General features: G+C 42.2%; 2 protein-coding genes across 3 annotated transcripts; one reads left to right on the top strand and one right to left on the bottom strand.

Moving 5' to 3' along the window:
• The first annotated feature begins 8,589 nt into the window (after positions 1–8,589).
• LOC105929608 lies at positions 8,590–16,192 on the top strand. The gene is made up of 3 exons (XM_036124756.1): positions 8,590–8,686; positions 11,297–12,593; positions 15,728–16,192. Exons 2-3 carry the CDS (start codon positions 11,304–11,306, stop codon positions 15,872–15,874), a joined length of 1,437 nt encoding a protein of 478 aa, XP_035980649.1. The 5' UTR covers positions 8,590–8,686; positions 11,297–11,303; the 3' UTR covers positions 15,875–16,192.
• A 52-nt stretch (positions 16,193–16,244) lies between these two features.
• Positions 16,245–18,189, bottom strand: zgc:162634 (Trm112 family protein). 2 transcript variants are annotated; one of them, XM_012867652.2, is made up of 2 exons: positions 17,915–18,160; positions 16,245–16,998 (listed from the first exon to the last, which is right to left on the bottom strand). In XM_012867652.2, the coding sequence occupies exon 2, from the start codon at positions 16,779–16,781 to the stop codon at positions 16,569–16,571; it is 213 nt and encodes a 70-aa protein (XP_012723106.1). In that variant the 5' UTR covers positions 16,782–16,998; positions 17,915–18,160; the 3' UTR covers positions 16,245–16,568. The 2 variants fall into 2 exon arrangements, with proteins under 2 accessions (XP_012723106.1, XP_035980654.1); XM_036124761.1 differs by having other exon boundaries at positions 16,559–16,998; positions 17,915–18,189.
• Between the last annotated feature and the right edge of the window lie 398 nt (positions 18,190–18,587).

The following is an 18,587-nucleotide window of genomic DNA, read 5'->3' as shown; positions in this document are numbered from 1 at the left end:
AAGGCCCCTCCTTCTGAAATACATCTCCGATGGAACGATCCCAGATGGATGTGTGGGGCTCTGTGGAACTACATCCATCTAGCGAGAGTCAGGTTAGTATCTGTAAGCACCTGGATTCAAACACCTGTGGGTGTTTGTGAGAGTTTGTGAGAATGCTCAAAAGTGGTTGCCCACTAGTTAGGGGTGGGCAAAATAATCGTCATGACAATGCATCGCGATTCTAATTTTCGCGATCTACTGCATCGATTCTTGACGCCAAGTATCGATTATTAATATAAAAAATAAAATAAAATAAAAATGCATGAATGGTTGTCGAACATCAGCCAAAAACAAGTGGAATACAACTTCATTAGTTTAAAGGACTACTGAGGCCATGTAAACGGCACGTATTATCTTTATTTTGTTATTTTAAGTTTTATAAATCCTAAGCACTTTTTGCCAGTGTGTCCACTCCAGTAATAGTAATATTTGTTTTCATGGCAATACCTCCAAAAGTCGTTTCAATAAATACGGCTATGTATGAATTCAGTTGCTTTCAGATATGTATCAATTGAAGACACTACCCAGATCATACACAGCCAGTCAGCCACTGGTAATGGCTGTATTTTTTCTAACAGTGTTCAGTGAAAATATCGCAATGCATCGCGATACATAGCAATAATTCAAGTATCGTGATGCATCGTGATAGAATCGGATCGTGGCATGTGAATCGTGATTCGAATTGAATCGTGACTTCTTTGGTAATACCCACCCCTACCACTAGTGGTGCTGAGGCAGGCACTGTGGAGACCAGAGCCCCAGACATCCAGAGCACCAGATATCCGAAAATGCCCCCAGAGTGGGGAACCCAAGAAGGACCAACAAACATAGCCACATCCCTCATCCCAGACAAGAGCAGAGGAGAGCTGCAGGAAATTCCCAGTAAGCAACAGTGTAGAAGCACCAGGGGGCTGCAGGGAAGAGGGCCTCGTTGCTCCACCGTCAGCCAGCTACACCAGAGCAGATCTAGCAATGAGCCCAGAGACTGGAGACCCAAGAGCACACCGCCCATCAGCAGAGCCCTGACAGAGCCAGGGGTCCAGGACCCAGGAAGAAGCCGCCCCACAGCTGAGCACCCAGCCCTGGACACTGAGAACCACTAACGCACCAGCGGGCAGAGGCGCCAAGCATCAACAGGGAGCCTGACGGAGGGGATAGGCCCCACAATTAGTGGAGACCTGAGATGTTCCAGAAGAGGAGACAGCCCAGAACCCAATCTGACAAAGTTTCCATCCTAATGCCCACACATGCACTCATAACTATACACTCAATCTAATAATACACAAGAACGGATGCTCTACACACACTTGCACTCACCGCACACATCCTATACTGTCAGTACCAGGTACCAATATACCAGAGGGGCAACCAGCCCCGGGACCCGGGAGGTGATCCTCTTCACCAGGGTGGAGGAGAGCAGACCTCCCGAGCTACAAGCTGAGACCAGGACCAAGCACTACCCTAACCAGGTAAAACACGGCCCTGCCGACTCCAATACACACCCCATTCTCTTAAATCCACCAGAAAAGAGAGACACCACCAGCAGTGCCACCAAAATCCAAGGAGCCCAAAGCTAGAGACAGGTGCCTGAGGACCTGAATACCAGCCACAACCCGGAAGCAACACCCCAACTGTCCTGAGACCTCCCTGGTCCCCAAACCCCTCCCTCCCGAAACAACTACAGTCAGTCAGCCAGCCTGCCCAAAGCATACATACGCATGGAATCTGCCTCCAGACAGAACCAGTATTGAGAATGGTCAGGAACTGAAACCAAAAAATGGGGTGGGAACCACTCTAGGCTGCCCTCCCTCCCCCACCCCAGAAGAAAAGCTACACTTCTCCAACATTCGGACAACTCCTAGACAACATAAGACCTTAGACGCCCAGGCTAAGTCCCCCCCACCCATACTCCCACCAGCAGAATGCACTCCCTGAATGAGATATTTAAAACCAAACTCCCCACCAGCTTAAAGTGGCCCAAGACCTGCCAATGCATCAAAGGCACCCGGGCAGGACGGGCATCAGCGCACCCACCGATCCAAAACTGCAGCGACATACCCGCCAGGACCCAAGCCCCCGAGACTCTGCCAGAACCCCCGTCGAAGGGTAGCACACCCTGGGAACCCAAACCACCGACGCCACCCAAGACCCACCCAGTAAACACAAGGGTGTGTTTGAGTTATGGTTTTTAACAAAGAGAAAGATATACTTTATTTTAATATGTTCTTTTCTGGCAAAATATCTGATCGTGTAAGCATATTTTATGGTGTGGCCTCTTATTTTTTTACTTACCTTTACCTCCACAGCTCTCCTCAGCATATGCGGCAACCCACTAAAATAGCTTAAATCTCTCTTCAGCACTCTGCAGACACCATTCACTTGATTCAGGTGTCTTGGAGAAGGGATGCATTTAAAGGTTGCTGGGAAAGAGCTTTTTTTAATCAAGGTCTGGTCTTGGGCAACTCTACATTAATGTGATGGCATTTGAACAACTCAAGATCATATCAAGACATTTTCTACCTTTTAAAGAGATTTCAACACATTCAAAAAAATAATATTCCTGTGATTTAAAGCTGATTTGGAGAACCCTAAAAGCTTTGATATTTCACATGGTGATAAGTTGTTTTAGAACATTTTCCCACGCGGTCTTTCATGTCCACAATTCTGATTCTGAGAATCCTGTGATATCTTTTAAATCTTTTAAAAATACTGACTTCTTGTCAATACAAAAATATCACCTGCGTATGAACTGTTCTGATTCTTTGTTTAAAGCTGAAAATTCTTAAATATTTTATGTTTTACATGTTCACTATGTATTTTTTTTAATGAATGAACAAGCTAAATTATTCAGACAATGTTTTTTTTATATTTCACCCAGCTTTTCGCCTTTAAATAAATAATGGATTGCATAACAATGGTTTGACAGTGTTGTAGCTGTTGTTGGGCATTAATCACACTGTAAACAGAGCAGTAACAGTGAGTGATGTGATCTCCATGTGATGAACACATGCAGTTCATCAAGCCTGCCTGACCCCGTTTTCCCGTAACTGCAGACTGCCTCCTAAGGCAACGCAATATAATTTTACTGCCACCAGACACCACCACACCACACTGCTGCAGTCATATTTCTTTTTACACAGCAGAACTGACACAGCTGTAATTTAACAATTCATGACTTTGCCAGCATTTGACAAATGAAATGTGTAGAAAGATACGGGAACTGCATTTAACAAACGATTATCGGGAACAAATTAGGTTACTAAACAGTAGTTTGCTGCATTCCGCTCGCTATCTGAAAAATTATCAAACCAATAAAAAAATTAAAATAGAAAAATGAGCAGGTTAGTTACATTTTACTATTTTAGGAAAATGAATTCAGCAGTGACAAATACGCTTAATGTATGAATCCTAGGATCATTTAATTCATGCAAAAAGTTGCGTCAGTGTTTTTTGTCAGAAATGTGATAAATACATATTTTCGTAGGTGAACCTCATTTTTCACTTTGCATTTGCAAGGAAAAAAACCCAAAAGCACTTTAACATGCAGAGAATCAGTAAAGATTGTTTCTTGGTTTACACGATTGGCATGGCAACAGAAAACTCACCACAGGCAAAACTGCATGGCCCCAATATGAATGTGGGAGCACAGCGCGCACATTATGATGAAGGATTATGAGGTTGTCATTATATTCCTAGCAAAAAGAATGTGCTAAAACATCTCAAACTAATTTCAGATGAGCAAGAAGCGTACAGCTGATTTAATTTAAAACCATTTAAGTGATTATTACAATGATTATTTTTATTTTCTAGATCCTAAAATTCAGTGACAATGAGTGAAAGGGCCAGGAACCGAGGCATGCTGTACAATAATCATCCAGCAGCTAACTCTGAGTTATTATGGTCATTCAGAGCTGCAGGGCAGCAAGAGCTTTACTCCTAGAACTCCCAGACAAATCAAAAATAGCTGACGTATATTTTCACTGCTGTTTGGCTTGATGGTCTGAACTTCTGCTACTGCTGCCTTAAAAGTTTAAAATTTTGTATACAAGGCATCAGATTAAAAAACGTTTTGTGTTGCTCTGTTCATGGACTTGTCCAAGGCTTTTGACACTGTGAACCACCGTCTTTTATTAGACATTCTTTTGTAATTTGGCACCACCAATCATGTTATTTCCTGGTTTGCAGATTACTTGTCAAGTCGAACGTACTGTGTTCAGATGGTGGAGTTAGTTCCACCTTTCTAGAGGTCACAAAAGGTGCACCTCAAGGCTCAGTATTAGGTCCCTTTCTGTTCACCATTTATATTAATTATCTATGCGCTAACTTATTAAATGCCTGAAACCACGTTTCAGGCATTTAATGATTATAGATGATTCTATAATGTGTTGCTGTTCAGAATCGATCTTACAGGCATTTTGATTTTTGCAGTCAGCTTTTGATGCAGTGCAGGCTCACTTGGAAAACATTAAAACTGGTTTTAAATGTTAAAGCTGGCATGCCTTACTTAGATGTAAAGCGATCTACTTTTGATTTAACATTCCTGAATTGTTCCCCTGATGGAAGTGGGACAAACATCTGGCCCTTTTCTGGACTCATGCTGCATAGACTGTGTCTATGTAGATTGTGTCAATCTCCTGCGCTGTCCTCACCTCCTGTGGTAAATCCTTCCTCTCCTGCACTGTGCAGCTCCCATACCACACTCTTATGCTGAGACACAAAATGCTTTCTATTGTAGCTCTGTAAAAGTTTATTAACAGCTTCGTGCAAAGTCCAGTCCGTTTCAGTTTCCTGAGAAAGAAGAGCCGTTGTTGACACTTCTTTACCAGGTGAAAGTTGTTCACAGTCCAGGAGAGGTCAGAGGAGATTTGAAAGCCCAGGAACTTTACGCTGTCCACCTGCTCCACCGCCTCTTCCTGTATGCAGACAGGAGCAAGTTCAGTCTTTCTGGATCCCCTGCAGTCCACTATGACCTTCTTGGTCTTACTAGTGTTCACGATGATTATTATTCCTGGAGCACCACTGTATCAGATTCCGGACATCATCTCTGTAGTAGGTCTCATCTTTGTTGGAAATCTGACCCACCAAAGTGGTATTGTCCTCAAACTTCATAACCATGTTTGTGGGGTGGACAGCAGAACAGTCCTGGATGAAGAGTCTGAAGGGAGCAAGGCTGAGGACACAGCCCTGTGATGTTTCAGTGTTGAGGATCAATGAGGTAGACGTGAGTCTCCCTATCCTCACCACCTGGGGCCTGTTGGAAAGGAAGTCACTGATCCAGGATAGGCCCAGGATGTGCCCAGGAATAGCATCCTAACATAGGTGTTGGGATGCTGCAGATGAGTCAGAGCCGTGTGAAGTGCTAGCGAGACAGCATCCTTTGTAGAGCGATTCTCTACGATTCTCGAAACTGCAGGCTGTCCAGGCCAGCATGGAGGGCATCCTTGATGTATTTCAGGAAGATCCTCTCCAAGCACTTCATAATGACAGGGGTCAGATCAACAGGGCGGTAGTCATCAAGGCAGGTGATGTTTGGTTTGGGGGTGGGGCAGGCAAGATGATAGAGGTTTTATGCAGAGAGGAACCACTGAGAGCTGCAGACAGGTTAAAGATGTCCAGAAAAAAAACCTGGTCAGCACATGTGTTTAGTGCCCGACCTGACACTATGTCTGGGCTTGCAATCTTGCTGATACTGACTTTCTTTAAGGAGGAGGTCACTTGGTGCAGCTGCGAGATTAGGGGCTGATGCTGCACCTCTAGCTGAGGAAGATGCTTAAGCCTTCTGATGCTTTGAGAGCATGCAAAGAATGCAAAGAAGCTGTTTAAGGGGTCAGGGAGAGCTGCCAAGCTGCTGGTAGCTGATTTTATAATCTGACAACATGTCAAAATTAAACCTAGAATGTGTTTTACCCACAGAGAAACCATTTGACTTTCTTAAATATATTCCCAGTCAAGGCAGGCAGGTAGTTTAATATCTTGCTTACTGCATAAATGAAGAACAAAAAGGAAGAAAGGAGCATCATAATGGTAGAAATCTGCAAGTCATAATGTGTAATTCAACACCTCATGCGGGAGACAGAGTTTATACAGAGACTGACATCAACCTAATGTGTCTATTCGATCTCTCTATTGCACATCAGCAAGCTTGAATCTGTCTGAGAGCTTATGATGTTCCAGACTTTTAAATCTCTCCTAAATTACATTTTAAACAGAAGTCAGCTTGATCTGAGAACAAATGGGGTATTTTTCCCGCTGTGGCCTTATAACAGTGTTTGAACAATTTATGATAGCAATCTAAAAGGGAGAAACAATCTCTTGCCGTTCGTAAAAATTATACCCCGAGAAAGATAAATTAATTTGATTTAGGTATGTTTTTTTTATAATAGCTGCATAGTGACTCAGTTTGTAGCACTGCTGTCTTACAGCAAGAAGGTCCTGGGTTTGAGTCCTGGCCTGGGGTCTTTCTGCATGGAGCTTGCACGTTCTCTCTGTGCATGCATAAGTTCTCTCTGGGTACTCCAGCTTCCTCCCACAGTTTGACTGTTTTGTTAATTGGTCTCTTGAAACTGCCCTTAGGTGCGGGTATGTGCATGATTGTTTGTCCTGTGTGTCTCTATGTTGCCCTGTGATGGACTGGCAACCTGTCCATGGTGTACCCCGCCTTTTGCCCAATGACGGGTATAGACGACGGACAGATGTTTTTAGACTCAACTCCTCAAAATCTGAGGCCATGGTTCTCCTCTGGAAATAGTAAACTGCTATCTTCCAGTTGAGGGGGTCAACTGGAAGATAACAGAAGATCTTTAAGCAGAAGAGGAGTTCAGGTATGGCTTTTCAATTGTAGGACCAAGAATCTAGAATCTTTATTATCACCATGTTTTACAATGGTGGCAGGTTTTTTTAGACAAACACCGGCTCAGGATATAGACAGATAGCATATAATAATCTATATCTATATCTATCTATCTATCTATCTATCTATCTATCTATCTATCTATCTATCTATCTATCTATCTATCTATCTATCTATCTATCTATCTATCTATCTATCTATCTATCTATCTATCTATCTCTCTCTCTCTCTCTCTCTCTCTCTCTCTCTCTCTCTCTCTCTATATATATATATATATATATATATATATATATATATATATATATATGAAAAGTCAGTTCATTGCACTTACCAAACACAATTCCCTGAGAACCTTGGAAGCATGCCAATAGTCTTTAGGTATTGATAAGATTCATATACGAGTTCAAAAAGTCTGACATCAGTCCCTTAGCAAATGATATGGATGACATGTGTGTTGCATTAATTAATCACTAAATGCTCCCTCAATGATACCCTCATGCCCGCAGTAAATTCTGTGCAATAATTTTAAGCCTCTATTTATAGAACTGTGCAATCTCACATTCCCTGAGAAATTAGAGTGTGCAAATACGCATTGTGAATGTAACACGTAACAGACCACAAACCTCTTTGCAGGAGGTGATAGCGCTTACAGGTTTTTAGAAAGAAGCTATTTTTAAATCTATTAGTTTTTGATTTAATGTTTCTGAAGCGTTTACCTGATGGATAAACGACACAGGTTCCTAGTTCTTGATCTGTTGCCCCAGCAACCTAGTCTCAGATGAAAGCAAAGTTTTTCAGATGAAGCAATAGAAATTATTCGATGAAAAGTCCAGGTCACGGTGTACTACTGTTTTAAAAGAAGGTGATATTTAGAAAATGCAGTATTAGAAGGTGATATTTAGAAAATGCAGTATTTACTGAGGCAGTAGTTGTCATAATCGTTTAAAAGAACATTTATATAGGTGCAGCTATAAGTAGCCTGACAACGTCTTAGAGCAAGATGGTCCAGGATGCAAAACCCTGTAAAGGCCTTTCTGCAAAGTTTCCATGTTTTCTCTGAGTTAATGCCTGGATTCTCAAATGAATACTCCAGCCTCCTCCCTTGATTGCTTTCTGGGGGATGACAAGGGTTCCCAGGTCTGAAGGGATATATTTAGTCTGGCCAGAGAGTTCTGGGTCTGCTCCAGGGTCTCCCCTCTGTGGGACATCCCTGGAAAACCCCCAAAGGGAAGCCACCTAGGATGCCCCTGATCAAATACCTGCTTCAAAGATTTTTGGCATGGTAACTTGGTTTATTTACCCAATCTAACATAGTTAATGGGGAACAAACACAAAGTGTAAACAAAATTCGTATTATAATAGGCAGAATCTCTTTGGCACATTTTTTTTTAAGATTTCAGTTTTTATGATTTGATTTCCTTAAATGCACTTGCTCCTCAAACATGTTCTTGTAAATCCAAAGTGCATCATTTTAGCAACAATTGCGGCATCTAGTGGTTCTGACATTTTTTATAACAAAAATTAAAATGATAGTCGTCCTTCAGAGGCAATTACACATCGATGAAGGTATTAAATTTATGAATAAAAATGTTATATTTTTCTCTTTTTAATCTGACCATGAACTGCATTTTTTTTTACGTGCTTCCTATAAAAACTGTCGCTCCATTCACAGATTTTATCGCAAACAGGCAGAAGTTCACCTTTACGTGGTGTACTTGAAAGCACCACGAGCAGTGGAGAGGCGGGCTCTTTGATGTGAAGCTGTCGGCGGAGCTTCTGTGTAACTTCTTCTCGAAGGTAATACATATTAAAAAATAGTTTTATATCGTCGTTACTTTAGTTTTCGCACGTATAAATCGTAGAATTAGGTAAAAGAAGCATTTGAGCGCTAAAACTAAACACTAATGACGTAATGAGGGCGCTAACTTAAAGCCTCGTTGGCTTCAGTCGGTGCGTTTGCTAAATCAGTAAGGTCCTTTTTAAATCTTGTGAATGCCACAACCGTAAATAGCGTTATCGTAATAGTAATAATAAAAAAGATAATCTGCTGAGACAATTTGAGATGCTAAGATATTGGTCTGTTTGTCATATTTGGAACAGGTTGCAGTGTGAAATTCACTTCCACCAAAATTACCACCAGCTCCAAGTGCCATTAAGAACAAAAGAAAGTCCATTCATGCCTGACTTCTGCTTTGCTCTCAAAAAGCCAGGCTTCACTGTAATATTATAATCTTTTATCTTGATCAACGCAGGTGCATCTCAGTCATATTCTAGTTCAATAGAACTTAAAATGTTCAATGGGAACATTTTAAGAAGTAATATATTTATAAGTAATATATTTTAATCTTCTAAGATTTAAGCTTTTCTTCTATTTCTCACCCTTTCAGCCTGAAAAAAAGGAAAGTGCCTGCAGTGCACTCAAAGCAAAACAATTTTTTAAAATTCTACTGCTGTTTATAATTGACCTTTCTGAAGACAGTTTAAATTTTATGTTGTTACTTTTTTATACACAGCTTGAAGAGCTTTTAAATTACCAGTTAGCAGCCTAATAAGCTCCTTTGGCATGAATTATTGCAATATTGAAACACCTCAATATTCTACACTGTTAGTTGAGGGTCCGTCTTACAAAGCCGGATCTACAGCTGCTGCTGGATCAGCCTAAACTATCAGCATGAACTATAAGGAGATTGAAGCTAGAGCTTGATCCTGGATATATCCAAGTTTGATAATATTTAGGATTTCATTTTAAAGTGGGAAATTAGCTTTCCATTGAATCTACAACGATAAAAATAATTTTCTAAGCAGTTATTACTGTTTAACAGCAACATTTTAAGTTTGGTTTGACTATGAATAACTATTAATCGGTGCCAAAAGCAATTGTTAACAAAGTTAGTAATGTTAGGGCACTGCCTGATTAGGGATCAGCAGGGGTTAATAACCAAACAGCTCCCGATCTCTGTAGGTTATTATTTCACGAATACCTGCCTGACGAGTTGTGGTATTATTGAACAACAGCTCAAGGAGTGAATTTGTGCACTGCTCTCAAACAGCAAGAATTGCAAATATATACAAAATAGAGACAATTTCTTTCAAAAATACAAGAATTTATTAATTTAATATTTCAACTTCCAGCTAAAATACTTTAGTCCGGAAACTGACCTTCAACTAAACTACTAAATAAAATTTAAAACGACGATCGACAGGAATAAAAGAAAAACTGACGTCACCGTTCACTGTGTTTATGTATGTTTAAGAACCAAGGTTTGTTTTAAGATAGTTGGGATTAAGGTCAAATTAATTAAAAACAACAATTTCTGAAGAGTGGCAAAGACGAAGAACCCTCCAGCCACAGTTTTGCAGCTCTGTGACGTCCAGGAGATTCCAGCTGTGACTCCTCCTTCCTGGGAGCTGTGCAGGAAAATGGGGTTCATGTTGTGGCGAACGGGCCTAAACCGGACTTTAGCTCAGCTTTTCTGTAAAACATTCCACACCTCATTTCAGGTGGCTGTCAGGTGTGAGCCACCTGAACTGTCAAAGCCTGTTCGCTGTTGCGATAACCCAGATAACTATTAATATGCTTCCGATTGGTAAAGTTATCAGACAGCAGGGGATTCATTTCCACTGTTAAGCTAATGACGCTCAGCTATATTTGTCCATAAATCCTGACGAATCCAATCAATTACTTCGACTACAGGCATGATGACATCAAAACCTGGGTGACTTTAAATTTCTTGTTTTTAAATTCTGGCAAGACAGACGTTTTTTGTTTAGGGTTGTCAAACTTAGTCCTTTTTGGTCGTCCTTTTTTGAAGTCATCTCTAATGCTTCTGATGTCTCACTTTCTCCCTTGGTTGTTGTTTTTTTACGGAGGGTCATTACCTTTTCCTCATTACTGAATAGACCAGGGGTCACCAACGCTACCAGGTAGCTCCCCCATGTGGTGACCTTAAAAAAAGTACCACAACCCTCCAGTGAGCTGCATCAAAGGTGTTATTTTATTCAGTTGCTCCTCCTTTTCAATCATACCTGTATTTACATAGATTTAAAAATGACAAAAGCATTAAAAACATCTTTAAATTACGTAAAATCAAGGTGAGCTTGGATGTCTGCCTGTGATAAGCTTGTCATGTCAACCTGAGATTTAGTAGGTTTGTTGTTTTATTTTAGTTGTTTTTTTTGATGATTTTCTTCCAAGGTTGTTGTTAAAAAAAAAAAAAAAAAGCTAATATGGTTGTTCTATATAATAATAATTGGTAATTAAAAATAAAGTGTTCAAAAAAGACCCTTTGAAACATAAAGTCGGTCTGTGACTTTAAAAGAAAATGCAAAAAAGAGAAAGAAAAGTACAACATTTTAGTTTCTTTTAGGTGTATTTAAATTAGTGCGTGTGTCTTTTTTTTGTTTAAGGCGCGCCATGAGTGACTATGAGGATTTCCTCATTGAACATTGGGCTTCACTGGCAAAAAAGAAAGCGAAGAAAGACTCAAAGAAGGCCAAAAAAGATGGAAAGCATAAGAAGAGCAGACCCAAGGAGACGGACGAGGGCGCCCAGAAGAAAAAGAAAAACTCCAAATTCCAAGAAGTGATGACGGAAAAGAAGAAAGAAAAGAAGAAGGGAAAAGACAAGGACAAGAAGAAAGAGAAGAAGAAAAAGAAAAACAAGTTGGCTTTGAATCTCGACGGTGATTTGGCGTTCGCAGAAAACGGGAAGCTGAACTCCTTCCCTGAAACGTCTGCGAAGGAAGCCAAGAGAAAAAAGATGGTGGCGTTCGCTCCCTTGCCTTCCCACGCACACGTCTTCGCCTCGTCCACGTCGGAAGAACGCAAAGCTCCCGGGGAAGACGAGAGCCGCTCCCAGTGGGGGGCAAGGAGCCAGGTCCAACCCCCTGACAGCGACTCTCAGCACAACAGCGATGACGTGAACAGCCAGGACCTGTTCATCACCCAGAAGACGTTCAGAGCGTCGCCCTCTGACGCCTCCGGCAGCGAAGCCGGCGACAGAGCGCTTTCTGAGTCCCCTCGTTTGTTCACGCAGCGAGACAGGGGCCAGCCCCCCACAGCGGGGGAGACGAAGACAAGTGGTGGGGCGTCAGATAGAGGACGAGGCGGAGCGCCGCAGCAGGGTCTGCGGGAAATAAAAACGGAGCCAGAGGAAGAAATTCACCAGTTTCTAAAACGCTCCTCCCAGACACACCAGGCAGCAGAGAGCAAAGGGCCTGAACACGGCGGGCGTCGTTTCTTGGATCTCCCGCTGGTTATAAGCCCCACCCAGGAACCCGATGCTATCCGGCGACGCCCCCCGTACCGCCCGTACACTGCTGAGCCGGCCAGGCTTCCTGCTTCAGCAAACGCCGCGACTCAGACGGAAAACTTCTTCACGGCGGAGCTCTCCTCCTGTCTCAGCTTCTGCCGGAAGAAAAGAGCGGCTCCGCTGGGCCAGGACGACAAACCTCTGGATCTGAGCCTGCCGCGGAGGGCGAGGGAAGGCCTCTGCGTGTCCGTGAAGAAGCCTGAGGAGGAGGCGGCGGAGTGCCGCGAGCAGACGGCACCGCAGGCGAAGCGTGCCGCCATTAAGGAGGAACCTTCAGGCCACGTTGAGACCACACCCAGCCCTCCGTCAGAGGCTGACACCAAGTCGACCAACACCACGACCTCCAGCGAGGACGACCACCACTGCCACGCCGGGAAGCGAGACCTGACCCAGGTGAGTCCAGTCGGATTGTTAAGAACTCTGTTTATGTCAGTAACTTATAGGGATGGGTACCTTTCACACGATACCGATACTATACCGATACGATACATATACTATAGCGATGCGATGCCGATACAATACCGATACTAAACCGATACGATGCCGATACGATGCCGATACGATACCGATACTAAACCGATACGATGCCGATACGATGCCGATACGATACCGATACAATATCCGGTGCCTGGGAGTCGATACAAGTACTTTACGGTACCTATTTTCGGTACTTTTTCTGTGTGTATGTAGTAATAAATGTTATTTTGTAAATAAAATCTCTACATTTTTTTCAACTTAACATAATTATTTCTCAATGTATAAACTTGTTTGGATCTTAAAATTAACCCTATTCAATTATTTATGAATTGTAAAACATTGCCTGAATCCACAGCACTTAAAACTAATTTTTACCAAAACAGTTATCAGAGGCACTGGGTGAACGAGGTGACTGAACCTGTGTGCGAATCAAATTCAAGGAATTATTTTAGCGCAAAGGTTTCAGAGAAGAAAAAAATACTAAATTAAAAATATTATGTTTTATCCAACCTGTCCGGGGTGAGCCCCGCCTCTCGCCCATTGACAGCAGGAGATAGGCACCAGCGCCCCTCACGACCCCAACAGGAATAAAGCATGTAGGAAAATGGATAGATGGATATTTTATCCAGCTTTGTAAATCAGAGCGGCATAGGTTTGCAACCAGAGAACAGAGGCTCTGCTGTGCGCTCTTTGCTCTGACTACAGGCGGGTTTAAAGACAAGGCAGCAGCTGTCAGAGAAGTGAAGCAGCTCACAGCAGCACTGGCCGCTCTCCCAAGACAATAACTCCACAACGATCATAACTTTTACGGGAAGTCACCAATAACAGAAGAAAGTCCGCTAGTCGCTTTTTTGGATTTGGCGAGGTCAGAAAGGCTCACCTTGGCTGCTCCAAATCAGCTGTGCGTCATTGATGTCAAATAGGTAAATTTTTGTGTTGTAAAACTATCCTTACTAGTGACCAAGGCTGGTTTAGGTCTTAACCGACCGACTTGCTTTAATTTGGGGCGAACAGTTTTAAACCTTAAAACGATCGATCGGGTGTTTGAACAGGACAACGATCCTAAACACACATCACAGCAAAAAGGGAAGTAATCGTAAGTAAATATGTTCTTGAAGTGAGTGTGTTTGTCCTTGATGTGAGCAGGTAAGTTTAAATGATCTGCCAATAGAATATTTTTGCACTTAAAATAGGAACAACTCATCTCCATCGCCTTATTTCAAGTGCAGTATATCTACTTATCTTATTTTAAGGGTCAAAATACTCTTTCTATTGGCAGATAAGCTTATTTACCTGCTGAAATCAAGGAGAAATACACTAATTTCAAGAAAATTATACTTACTTTTAGTTCCCTTTTTGCAAGACGTCCAAGTCAACTTTGGAACGCATCATGGAAGTTAACACTAAGCTCCAAACTCAAGCCCATTGAAAACTTTTGGACTTTGTTTAAAACCCAGATCTATCCCAAATAAGCCACCACACTTTAAATTGACTCTACTCATTTTTGTTTTTAAAAAAAACCCAAACAACTTTGAATTTGTTTCCTTTCTAACCATTAAAAAAAAAGAATGGTCCCAGTGCCCAAGCCACAGATAACCCCAGGCTTGAGAGGACTGTGAAGCAAAGCCATTCACGTGAACTGTGACTGGAGTCGGTGCTTCCCGAGGCACCGCACACTAACATATCCGTTATTTCTTTGGTGCTAGAAGGCTGGGGAAAAGGAGCCAAATAACTTTATTATATTGACTGATTCAAAGTCGTCTTCTTCAGATGAAAGCGACGTTTCACCTGGAAATCAAGGACTGGAGAATTATCGGAGTGTGACGTTTCCACAGTCAGCAGGTATTAGGGAAGCCCTGTCACCTGCTGCCGTTGGTCCCACCCTGTTCGATCAAGCCACCGTCTTCTGATAAACTTTAGAGCACTTCATCCTTCTCTTGGCTGACGAGCTTCGTGAAAATGCCGATTTCATTTTCCAACAAGACTTAATACCCGTTTATACGGCCAGAAGTACGAATAGCTGCTGCAGTGGCCATGGTATCATTATGCTTCACTGGCCGGAGATCTGGCCTGATCCTAAACCCCCACGGAGAATCTGTTGAGTTTTGTCAAGAGGAAGATGGGAGACACCGGAGTCATCAAAGGAGAGAAGAGCGCTGCTAAACACCTCTGGCTTCCTTAGCGGCTCAGCAGTCCCTCACACTGATCCCCTCCATGCAATGACACAGTAATCCTTCCAAAAGGAGATCAGACCAAATATGGATTCCCTACAACACAGGTTCCCAAAGTGCAATGTCAGAGAATATCCTAGTTTTAATACAGCAAATTTATGCCTCTAATCCTGGAAAATGATGTGTTTTGTTTCTCTAATATTTACAACTGTTCAACATCAGAGAACAAACAATGTCCAAGTTTCTTTGTGGAAACGTACTCCTATGTCGCCGACAATTTATTTTCTTTAATCCACGATGGCCGTGATATATTTTTTTTATTACGAGAAAGTGCTTAAAAAATAAATAAATCATATATTAAAGTCATATTACCAGAACACAGTCATGATATTACAAGAATAAAGTCACACAATCATTTCAAAGTCCTGATTCCAATAATCATTTAATGCTGATGTACTTAAAATATTTAGTATTTAGTGAAAGCTATATCCAGGTGTACCCTTTGCAAGATGCTTAACATTCCTCATTATAACACAGGGGAAGACTATATTATTTATTTTTTGTTAAGACTTCTCCTAAAATTACTAAAGACGACTGTGATCGTCTCTTTGAGGGCAGCAGGCTGTAAAGTTTAGGAACCCTTGGCCTTTTCCGCATATCAACATACTTCTAGTGTACCGGCATTTCTATGTTTAAAAATATACTGTGTAACATTCATATTATCTTCAGTTTGTGTTTTCATGGGCTGTAAGCCACAACCAACAGTTTCCATGTTTCAAGTCTGCCAATAGTTAATCAGGATGGCGTTGTTAGACAGGTAGAGGTCTGAATGTATGTTTTAACACAAGCTGAGCTCGTTTCCTTCTTCTCGGGCTGCAGGTCAGAGCCGTTCAGCTGAGACTGAACAAACCCTTCTTCTTCAAGACGAAAGGAGGGGAGCGGTCCCCCCGTCCAGATTCGCCGCTGATGAAGCTCTCTCAGGGCAGAGACGGTAAAACCAAGACGTGCCGTTCAGGAAGGAGGTGAATGAATCCCAGCCTGCACGCTCGTCACCAGATGTCTTCCAAATTCTGGAACATGCAATGATAAGTAATAACTTAGCCTGTATTATAGTTCTAACTTGCTTAAGAAGGATAAAAACAGTTGCCATCTGCAGTTCTAAACCTAATCTTTGGATGACTTTCCACATTACATTTTCTACAACTGTTTTATGAGCCTCGTTTAAAAACTCCACTGACATATCAATTTTTATATTTGACAAGAGTGTAAAACTTTCATCAAATTGTAGTTTATTGGATTTGTTGTGCAAGACTTTTGCCTTTCATCAATTAAAGTCAATTTAAGCTAAAGACCAAGGTTCAGTTTCTTTTATTATAAAAGAAGAAGAAGCAGCAAGCTCCTTAAGAGCGTTCAGCACTGAAGTTTATTTATTTAACCCCTCTATAAGCACATATACAAGCTTTGGATGGTTTACACAGGTCTCCATTTTTACTCCAGTCTGTTTGGTAGACAGTGACATAGTGGGACTGGTACAGGGGGAAATATTTCTACATGCCGTTCAAACATTAAAGCAAGAACAGTCTTGCGTGTTGCTCCGTCTTGGCAGATTTTTGACAGCTCAGCGTCCTTGGCGACGAGATTTCAGCAAAGCTAAAAATATGCAGCAAGCTAAAAAAAAAATATCCAAGTTACATCAGAAAAGTCTTCCTTCTGGAACGGCCTAGTTGTGCCTAAACAGCTTGATCCCCATCCAGCTCCAGAGGTGGAAGAAGACATAGACGGGGATGGTCACCGGCAGCAGCAGGCTGTAGAAACACAGGCTGTTGCTGCTGGTGCAGCCCTGAGGGAAGTTCTCATCCACGGCTGCAGAGTAGAACAAACCGAACAGAGACACGATGGGGACCAGTCCCACCATCACGGACAGGGAGAACATCCTGGCAGTTCTACGGCAGTCAGCTGACGGACGGGTTTCAGTGGGAGTTCGGTGCAGAAGAAGTCTTTAGGTCTTCTACTGGGCTGGCGAGCTCGGTGTCTGCGCGTCTGTCTGCAGCAGCCTGGCGTCCTGCGGGATCATGTTAGGAATGCCGTCAACGATGGGGTAAGCGATGCCGAGCTCCTCGTTGATCAGCTCGTTGGTGTCGGCGTCATACCTGGGGACGGACAAGACACGTTATTCTGCCATGAGCGTGCGCCAGATAGGAGCCTGAGTCTCAGCTTTTCCGCTTTTTTTAATAAACGCGTTCCAAATTTATGCTCCGATTTTATGTCCCTACCAATCGGCCAGTTTCCTACCGCAAGAAATGCAACAGAAATACTTCATATAGCCTCACATAACCTGGATAAAGGCACGGGTTCAAGTCGCTTCATGCGTTTGCAGGATGGGTTCAGGTAAAACAAAAAAAGAAAAGACTAAAGGATTTTTGAGCTTGACGCAAGCTGTCATTTTCTATATTTTCCAAAAATGTAGACAAGTTTTCTGTATTTTTGTTTCTGTCCATAGTTGACTTGTATGGGCTATCTGAGCCCCAGGTAAGGTGGCGGAAAGGTCAAAAACGTATTTCTGAACTCCCACTAATGGGGTGAAAACTTTTTTTAATTTAATTTAATTTTTTTTTTTTTTTTACAGGCAACAAAGATTTCCAATCCAATCAGGTGTGTTTAGTGCAGATTACTTCCGTCTACGACCAATCTGAGGTAGCCTCGGAATAACAAACATATTAAAGTTGTTATTTATGAGTTTTAACCTTGCATATTAATGTCGTTGCACTTTTTTACACTGATGTTTATTCTTGCTTTGACGATCTAATCTGTAGCACTTCGACATTCGTCTTAAATGCAAAGTGCATTACAAATAAAATTTATTATCAAAGTTTTCAAAAATTAAATAGGAGGTGACGCTAACCGCAAACTGCGTTTATTGAATGAGCGCAAACATCGGATAAAACCTTTCACCAAATGCAAGTTGGATGCTGACGTCAATTTCATTTTTTAATTAATCCCAGTTTTAATCTCAAGACCTTCTTTTCACCCCTCAACACGCCCGACACCTGGCTGTCGTCCGCTTACCTCAGCGGCTTCTTGGACAGCGGACAGACCAGTACTTCCAGCAGGGAGGGGTCGAAAGGCGGCGGCACGTCGTCCTTCACCTCCGCGAAGCTCCTCACCGACACTCGGCCGCAGGCTGTCAGCGTCTGGACGGACGGAGCGCGATTCGCATGACGGCGGAGACGAATTGTTTGTGACGCCAACCTGCTCAAAACATTCTTCAACATGACCGACACCCAAAGGATTAGGGATCCTCTCCAACAGGAAGCGTCAGTTTCAGTCCGTCTGGAATACAAGTCCGACGAGCAACCTGTAAGCGGCTCTAAAAGGTTCCGCTGGAAAACGGCGTAGATAAAAACGACCAAAATCACCGTAAACGCGTCTATATTATCGTTGTTGTTTAACCGTATGTTTTTTTTTTTACGGTAAAAGAAATAAAAGTACGATAAATTATGTTACTCATATTAAACTTGTTTCCACATTTCTCCACATGATGGCAGTGTCTATCCATTATTTTCGCTAATTTAATCTTGCTTCTCTGTTTTACAATTGACTGGAAGTGGGGCTTAATTATGTAAAAAGCATTTGAACTACACCAACGACATATCTATCGACATTTCTCAGTGTTTTATAAATATATTTAATCCCTTCTGAGACGTCTGCCGCTCACGTCTCATAGTTGCATTTTGTTTCA

This window comes from Fundulus heteroclitus, chromosome 2 (assembly GCF_011125445.2).
Source record: "Fundulus heteroclitus isolate FHET01 chromosome 2, MU-UCD_Fhet_4.1, whole genome shotgun sequence".
NCBI lineage: Eukaryota > Metazoa > Chordata > Actinopteri > Cyprinodontiformes > Fundulidae > Fundulus > Fundulus heteroclitus.
Note: the sequence above shows the minus strand (reverse complement) of the source record. Positions and strands in the feature narration are given on the sequence as shown.